The sequence below is a fragment of the Sinocyclocheilus grahami genome, unplaced genomic scaffold, assembly GCF_001515645.1.
Source record: "Sinocyclocheilus grahami isolate Dianchi unplaced genomic scaffold, SAMN03320097.WGS_v1.1 scaffold2340.1, whole genome shotgun sequence".
Taxonomy (NCBI): domain Eukaryota; kingdom Metazoa; phylum Chordata; class Actinopteri; order Cypriniformes; family Cyprinidae; genus Sinocyclocheilus; species Sinocyclocheilus grahami.
In genome coordinates, this window is record NW_015507519.1 from 37,685 (window position 1) to 47,031 (window position 9,347).

At 37.7% G+C, this 9,347-nt stretch overlaps 1 protein-coding gene across 1 annotated transcript in view; it reads left to right on the plus strand.

Moving 5' to 3' along the window:
• The first annotated feature begins 3,652 nt into the window (after nucleotides 1-3,652).
• Nucleotides 3,653-9,347, plus strand: part of LOC107574793 (putative short-chain dehydrogenase/reductase family 42E member 2) — a 13,071-nt gene continuing 7,376 nt past the window's right edge. Inside the window, exons 1-5 of the mRNA XM_016261232.1 lie at nucleotides 3,653-3,739; nucleotides 6,187-6,555; nucleotides 7,226-7,321; nucleotides 7,978-8,035; nucleotides 8,381-8,499. Of these exons, the coding sequence (XP_016116718.1) occupies nucleotides 6,217-6,555; nucleotides 7,226-7,321; nucleotides 7,978-8,035; nucleotides 8,381-8,499 (612 nt within the window). The 5' untranslated portion in view covers nucleotides 3,653-3,739; nucleotides 6,187-6,216. The remainder of the gene's footprint in view (nucleotides 3,740-6,186; nucleotides 6,556-7,225; nucleotides 7,322-7,977; nucleotides 8,036-8,380; nucleotides 8,500-9,347) is intronic.

A 9,347-nucleotide genomic window follows, 5' to 3' on the forward strand; every position in this document is an offset into this window, starting at 1 on the left:
TGACATGTGTCCACGGTGTCTAAATAATTCATGGGAACCCGAGGAAAGTTTGAAGCACACCTGCAAGAAATGATCAGTTGTTGATGTTTAGAAAGGTTCATCCAAGACTTTGTGTTCATTCAAAACCAGCTGGATTTGCTGAAGATGTTTCATTACGCATCCGAGCTGCGCCGCCATCTATTCAATCAAGTCCAGTTGCTTTTAAAGCCGCAGTGAAATCAGTAAATCAATAAATGACTGAGGCTCTTTGCTTTCTTAATAGATATGCTACTGTTTAAATATTATGGGTTAAGGAAGATTAAAAAAAAAATATATATATATATATATATATATACTTTTCCTGTTGAAAAATCCAGCATATGCTGGTTAGGTATGTTTTGAAGCATGGCTGCTGATTTGAGCCGGTCCTTAGCTGGTCATGAGCTGGTTTCAGGAGAGATCAGCTGTGCCATGTGATAATGATGTCATTAGGGCCTTTCGCACCGCAGGAACCTTTTCATAGTACCAGAACTAATTGTGGAACTACCCATTTTTGGGCGTTTTCGCACCGCCGCAACTGGGTGCGATTTTAGTACCGGACTGCCTTTTTCAAGAACCAAATTAGCTCCTACTCTGGAGTGTAATGCTTCATATATTGGACATTCATCCATGTTTTTTTCTGCAGTGCACTGAATTAGTGTACTCTCTGATCTAGAAGGGCTCTGACAGGGGTTCAGGAGAAACGAGAACCCCATCCATTAAACCCCAGACCCGGACTCGCAGAGCAAAACTGCCATCTCCTCGACCCACACCACTCAGCCTTGCTAGACTGGTCAGATCACTCTCTTCATCCCACCATCAAGCATATTATGCTTGACCTATCATGATGCTATCATTGTTGGTCATCAGCATGCGTTGTGTTTGGGATGCTGGTGCTCTCATCACGCTTCATTCAGACTTCAGAGTTTTCAAGAAGTCCTGTTCAACTTAAACAATAAGAGACCATCTGTCTGACATGCAAAGTGACCAAACAGTTTGTTTGGTTGATATGTGCTGTTTAAGTGCAGCTTTACATGAAGTTGTTAAAATGACAGACTGTGTAAACCATCTTCGAGATTCATGCTGGTCTAAACTGGTCTTTTCAGTAGGACACTTAAAGTGATTTTGTCAGCATGTAAGAACCCTCATGCCATTCCAAACCTGTATTTCTTTCTTCTGCTGAACAGAAAAGAAGATATTTTGAAGAATGTTGATAACCAAACAGTTTTGGTGACCATTGACTTTCACTGTATTGGCCAAAAAACACTGAGTTATAAACAGTGTTGGGGGTAACGCATTACAAGTAGCGCAAGTTACATAATCAGATTACTTTTTTCAAGTAACTAGTAAAGTAGTGCATTACTTTTAAATTTACAGTGAAGTATCTGAGTTCTTTTTTTTTTTAAATAAGCAATGCCAGTTACATTATTTTCCTATTTATTGACTGGCTCAGCTCTCCTAAGTAATGCAATTAGTTACTTTTTATGGAGTAACGCAATACTGTAATGCATTACTTTTGAAAAAGTAACTTTCCCCAACACTGGCTGTACAGGTCTGGAATGACATTTTTAGGCAGGGTTACCAGGTTTTCACAAGAAAACCCGCCCAGTTGCTACTCAAAACTAGCAAACTTGGCAACACTGTTTTTAGGTGAGCTATCCCTTTAAAGATTTATCAGAAAGATGTTTTCATAATGAATGCTTTTTCATCATGATGTCCGCTGTGAACAGGAAAGCAGGCAGAAGAGCAGATTGGCACAGAACGGCTGGGCTTGGAGGCCGAACAGCTCTAAAGCAGATATCCCACCAAGTGTGATGTCTTATCAACATCCTGACTGTAATTATTAGAGATCATATAGTAAATGCTCTCTATTTGCCATCATTTATACTCTAAATATATGTAAATATATTAACTTTTGTTTTATATTGCTCCAAGTAACTCATTCTGTCCACGTCAGATTCTGAAAGCAGTGTCTATATTTGTCTCAGTCTGATTGCCTCTGAGACTAAATGCTGGACTATTTATGTGACTCATGATGCATTCCTATTTTTTTTTCTTCTGAACATTTAATTAGTCTTTTTTATAGTCCAATCAGCTGATATCGGCACGGCTGTCAAGGTCTGCAGATCAGGAAAACCAACGTGTCACAGTCTGTCTTCTTCATGGAAGACGGCAACTTGGGTTAGTGGGAATATAGATTTGCCATGTTTGTCTTGCCATAGCCAGATATATGAACACATGAGATCCACACATATTGATTCCTGGCTCATATTGTGTCATATAGTGTTGATTGTCCTAACTAGGTGCTGTCTTCAATAAATATCCAAAACCAAAGAGTGTGTGTATGTCTATCACCACTATTAAACTACCAAAACATGAAGACATCTATTCAGCTAAACAAGTTCCTTATCAAAAAGTAGTATACTTTAAGTTTATTTTAGTAAGTATACTTAAGTAAAGTTCAAGTATATTTTTAAGTATACTTTATGTAGTAAGTATACAAATATCAGTGTACTAGTAGTATACTTGTAAGTGTACTATTTCAATACTCCTTGGGACTAAATTGGCCCACTTTCTAGTATATAAAAGTATACTTTAAGTATAACAGTAGTAAACTTTGAGTACACAACTAGTTTACATCAAAATGTTTAGTTTGTACTGCAACTATACTAAAAGTGAACTTATATGTATACTGATAGTTTACTAATTAAATACTTGTAGTAGCATTTTTATTTTTAATACTGTGTTTCCAACGACATACTCACCCCCACATTCTTCACACTTCACATTATATCTTCACCCTTCAATCTCCAATGAAGACGTCATGAGCCTGAAAAAGAGAACTTAGGCTAGTTTTTGCTATTCAGTGATTAAAAGCTATTTAGTGTATTAGTTTGTAAAATGCATCATATTGTATGGTCTGTCTATTGCATGATTGCTTTTTATTCAGTGTATCGGTAACACAATATATAAGACTGAACAATGCTTTTAAAGCATTTGTTTACCTTGACGTAAAAATGATAGTGTATTAAGAAATATAAAATAAAAACAAAACACAGTTAGCATTTAAACACAGTTAAATCTAACAATGAACAACATCAACGTTACCAGGATTACACCCAAAATTAATTTTCCTTCTGCAGAAGGAGAATTTGTAAGGACATGAGGACATGAGTGAGTAAACCAGGCTGTCATCGATACAATCAGCTGCCGCAGGCTATTCTTATTAGGTCAGATTGAGTTAGACCTATCAGACTGCGCCATCTAGAGTTTCATGCCAGAACTCTGTTTTTGTTTCTGATATAGCATAAACGTAATGCTTCATACATTGGACATTCATCCATGTTTTTTTTCTATGTTTAATGTACCTGTACTTTTGATACTAGCTATATAGACTATTTTAATGTTAGTTATTTTAGTACATTTAGCCTTCTTACGTATTTTTCTGTCTTAATTCACTTGTCCATAGACGTCGGTTTTTATCTTACTTTTTGTATTACTATTAGGCTATTAGGTAGGCGTGTATGTACGTATCTGTGCTCCTTCTTCTTCTGAATATTGTTAGATTGAGAAAAGCTATGGCGTGAACGATTGGCTCGTGCTGATTGGCTGTGAGCGCGGTGTTTTACGGTAACGCACTCAGGTGAGGCGCAGGTGTTTGACAGACACCTGAACATCATCAGAGACACCGGCGGGATGCACTATGATCAGTGACTGACAGGTAAAAAAAAAAATATTTTTTCAATAATGACATAAATACAGGCTGCAGGTGCAGAGAAAGCTGGGACATGCAAATGTAATGAGATCCTGGCTATTTGCGAATATCGATTAAAGTTCAATTTTATTTGTATCATCTAAGTGTTATATTCGATGGCTACTGGGGCACCTAAACAGATTGTTTTATTATTGATATATCAGTATTTGAGAAACTAGTAGACTATAGTTTCCATTCTGGGTCACACTTTCTTTTGTATAGCTACCATTAATGTTCCAAGGCACTTTATGGCACAATATACTGTATAACCATATGGTCTAAAAGTTCTGTTCCTAAAGAATGTGTGCAAGATTCATGTTCATGGTGTTGTTTGAATCATGATTTGCAATGCAACCTTAAAGGTCCTATATCAAGGTGAACTTAGAATGCTATTAGATTTGTTGTTTTGTCATGATTCTTGTTTTGATACTGGAAAGTTTATGCAAATTGCACATGAAGCTGTACAATTCTGAAATATGCTTGCTGTCCTACAGAGGCGTGTGTGTGTGTGTACAGGTTTATATCCTGGTGGGGACTTAAACCTGAATACACACAGACTCATGGGGACTCGTGTCACGGTGGGGACCTAAATTGTGGTCCCCGTGGGTACAAAAGCTTATAAGTCATACAGAATTAGTTTTTTTTTTTTTTGAGAAAGTAAAAATGCAGAAAGTTTCCTGTGAGGGGTAGGTTTAGGTATAGGGCAATAGAAAATACAGTTTGTACAGTATAAAAACCATTATGCCTATGGGGAGTCCCTACAAGGATAGCTGACCAGACTGTGTGTATGTATGTGTGTGTGTGTGATTTAACCATAAAAATGTCACACCAACAAACACTACATTCAATTGTTTATTGTATTGTATTGTATTGTATTGTATATCAGTGTGTGGGTGTGTGCTGGAAATTGTGAAAATGTTCCCAATTACTGTTTTCCAATAACTTTTAAAAAAAGATTAAATGTTGATGATTTTTCTTCATATTTACATATTTCTATTTTCTTACATGTATGAATGCCATTGTGCAAAACCGAGTATTGAGACATGGGGCAGTCAGGCTAGAGAAGTAATTATTTTGGATTCATCTGTTCAGCATGTTCAGTAAACTCCCAATTAGCTGCTTATTAATAAGTTAGTAAAGTAGTTGTTAAGTTGAGGTATTGGGTAGGATTAGGGATGTAGAATATGGTTATGCAGAATATGTGCTTTATAAGTACTAATAAACAGCCAATATGTTAATAAAATAATAGTGAGAATTAGTCCCTATACTAAAGTGTTACCATGCTTTCATAGATTTTTGTCGGCAAAAAAAAGTAGAAACACAGATGTGAAACCTTTTGAAAGAGGTACATAGTTTATTTTAAACATATTTATTAATTACAGTTTTTCTTGAAGGTTTCATATTTGCAGTCATAAGTATGTGTTTTATTGGTGGAACACCAAAGATATTTTGGAAAAATGTCTTTGTTTGTTTAGCCATACAATGGGGTCAAATATTTTTGGGCTTCACTGATTTGTATTATATGGACAAAAACAGTTGAAAGAAAGTCATATAGGTTTGAGTAAATGATGATTTTTATGTATTTATTTTCATTTTAGGGTGAACTAGTCCTATTAAATTAATACATATTTAATGTATTTCTGTCAGGACCTCTATCATCAAAGATGATTAACAATTAGCATACAGTTTGGATTGGCGGTATAGTTCTGTTCAAGAACTCCCTGCGCATCCATGCAGCCTAGAGCAGCGATACCCCCCCCCCAGAACAGAACCAATGCAAATATCGTTACATTTCAATAATGTTATGTACACATTTTAGAATTAGTCTGATTCAAGGAGAATCAGAAGGCTGACTCCTGACTGACAGAGGGGGAGTTGGGGATGGAGGAGGGTAATTAGCTATTAAGCAATGCGAAAACTGCTGATAATACTGCGGGACCTTATATATGAATGCTTAGATAGGTCTCGTATTCCTATAGGTTAATGGGGATCAGCTGAGAGTCAGCTGATGCGAGCTTGACTAACGTGACCTGCCAGAACTAAAGCTACGCTAGATTTGTGTATTTGACTTATAGTCTGAGGATGGGTGGTTTTATGCAACTGTAATTCAATGCATAATAGGGACTCAAGTAATGTCACATGCAATATATTTAATTGGTTTTGTCTCAAGTCATAGTGATCGTTTCTGTGGAATTGGAAATCTTGCTATATACTAATAGTTGTGGGACGTGAGTCGTCCCATGTCTCAGTTTTGGTAACGGTTTCAAAGTCAGTGCCCAGTGTGTAAGGAAAAGTTTGGCATCTGCCTCTTTACATGGAGTGGTGAATTATGCATCCATTCACTCACTCATAGGCAGATCTGTTTCACAGCGCCGCTCATTCATTAGACTCTCACTGTCTCTGATCTTCCCCAGACTGGAGGTATCTGAAGCCACGTGTGCATTATGAAGGAGAACAGGTCCTTGTGTCAGGTGGAGCAGCTGCCCTGTGCGTGTCTGCTAGACTGCCACCGACAGACCCGCAGCACTGCAGGGGCCCCGATTCGACACAGAGCCAACGGGGCGGTGGGCGCCTTGTGCAACAGTCCTAACTGCGTGGTGGCCGCCAGGCTGGATAACTCAGAGCAGGGGCGGCACGGGGCCGGCAGGGTCCTGGTCACCGGAGGGGCCGGATACTTTGGATTCAGGCTGGGCCGCGCTCTGGCAGGCCAAGGGGCCACGGTCTTACTCCTGGATCTCCACAAGCCGCCCTGGGATATCCCTGATGGAGCCGTCTTCCAGCAGGTAAAGTGAAACTGGAGAGGAGAGCATTGGGCTGAGGGGCGGTTGGGCAGCGGACTGTAACAGAAGCAGATGGGTGCCAGGTGCAGAGTACGCAAGGTGATGCAGGACAACGGCCTCGAGTTTCAGCGAAGAGTTTTTATGACTCTTCTCTGACGTGCTCGGGTGTCTCAGAGAAACCTTCAGGAAGAGCCGTGAAAGTGAATCTGAAACTGCCATGTCAAACAGAACTTGACAAAACCATGTTGTAGTTTAATGGTCTTAAAGGCAGCTTTTGCAACTGGTGGGTTGTGACCAAAAAGTGTGGGCCAGGTCTGTTCTTACAGCAGGAGGGAAAAACAATATTAAATGCAACTAATAATATCATGGTTTAGAATAGCAAAATAATTTGTACCATGTTGCAACTTGATGTCCAGTGAAAGAAAACCAGTTGAGAACCAGTACGTTTTAGATGATATATGATGATCCAAAAATATTTACATGCTTCCATCAATCTAGAAACATTGTCTAAAAGTAAGCAAAAAGTAATGATTTAAGCAAATTGTTGTGGTTCTATTTATGCCAAATCTAAGCAAATTAATAAATAATTTCTGCACAGATTCTTTTTTTTACATTGCTGTTATTGAATAAGCATTGTTATAATTTTGTATATCTGTGTGTGTTTTACTTCAAGATTGATATCCGGGATTATGATGCCCTGTATAGGATCTGTGCGGGAGTGGACGTTATTTATCACACTGCTTCCTATGGGATGTCAGGACCTGAACAGGTCAGTAAGAATAGCATGCATCTAATGAGAGTTCGGTTTATATCTCTGAGACAGAACCAATTAAATATATTGCATGTGACATTACTTGAGTCCCTATTATGCATTGAATTACAGTATATTAGTATATACACATTTTAAAGTGCATAAAACAGGCCATATCACATCATTAAAATTGTTTGCTTGTATTGTATTTGTTCATAAGAACTCATATGGGTGATTCTTCACTTAGCTTTTAATTATTTATTAGCTTTGTTTTACAAGATGGATTATAGTTTTAACGTGGAGTGTACTTATGTGTTACATTTGCTATACTATCCTTATTTAAGACTTGCCTCCCACTCATATTTTAACTTCCCCAATATAATACATTTATAAATGCTGTCAAAAATTCTATTTTGCACTTTTCATAAAAACCCTAAAAATCATATTTTATATTATAAGTTTTATAACAAAGAACTGTTATGTTATGGCGTATTATGCCCATAAACAACACAATGAACGATAATCAGATATTCATTCCATGACGTGAGAAACGATTCGTTTTTTTAATATAACATGAGCATTATTTGCACGTTTGTATTATTCTGAGTGTGAAGGAGTGTACTACTGTCATACTGAAGTGAAATATGCTGGTCATGTATTTTCATGCTCTGCAGCTGAAGAAAAAGCAGATTGAATCAGTCAATGTTTGCGGCACGGACAATGTCATAAACGGTGAGCTGTCATCATTTGATTTACTGATACTGCAACTAATTGGACCTGTTATCCAAATAATGAGTGAAATGGTGTTTATAATATTTCTCATTAGATGTTCTAAATATAGTGAGCTGTCTATGAAGGTGCACTTCCGATGTGCAGATTATGAGATGCCCACGTTTGACCAAACTCACAGGCAACATCATGTGTATCTTTCGTAAAAAGGACCAAGAACGCATTGTGACAAGATCAGTGAAAAAATTGAGAAAGCAAAGAAATTTAAAAGTTGAATGTAACTTAAAATATGCTATTTTGGCCAATATTAGTGTGTGCTGAATATTTAGTTTTGGTTGGTGGTTGTAGTCTGTACGGAGCGGGGCATCTCTAGACTCATCTACACCAGCACAGTCAATGTGGCGTTTGCTGGCCGGCCCATCGAGGATGGAGATGAAGACTCAGTTCCCTGTGTGCCGCTGGACATGGTGAGACGGACACTGAGTGTGTTGTGATCTATTCTGCATTCAGCCATTTTCTGAAGTGTTCATATTGCTACATCAGGAGATCCATTTTTTAAAAATCATTTTTAAATTAACTTTGGTGTGGTGGCTCAGGGCTAATAACCGGAAGATGTTGGTTTGATCTTTGCAAGAAGAAAGCCACGAGCCCTTCATCAAGATACTTAACCACAGTATAAAAACATGGGGAGGAAAAAACCCAAGTCCAGACCCAAGTCTTATCTAAGGTTGCAAGAAGAAGCACCTTCAGAAAATGTGAAAATCTAATCTTCCTTTAACCGTATCCAATTTTTAATTAACACAAACCGATCTGTTTCATTAGTGAGCATTGTGATCATAGGCATCAGATGTGGATGACTTTCACTAGGGATAAGTGTGTCATGTTTGATGAACTCTGTGCTCCTGTGTGCTCCGCTTCACTGTCCTGACGAACAGTAGACTGAAGTTAAGGAAGGTTAATGGAATCAAATTAGTCCACCTGACACCTCACTCGTGTGATGAAGCCCGAAGTGCTACAGAAGTCACCTTCTTTTGTCTGCAGACTTCATACATGAATACATAACATCTGATAAATCATACAACAGTACAGCTTACACACTCAGATTTCACTTGTGCTCATTTTCGGTCGAGGACGGGTGATTATATGATATGATATGATATGATATGATATGATATGATATGATATGATATGATATGATATGATATGATATGATATGATATGATATGATATGATATGATATGATATGATATGATATGATATGATATGATATGATATGATATGATATGATATGATATGATATGATATGATATGATAT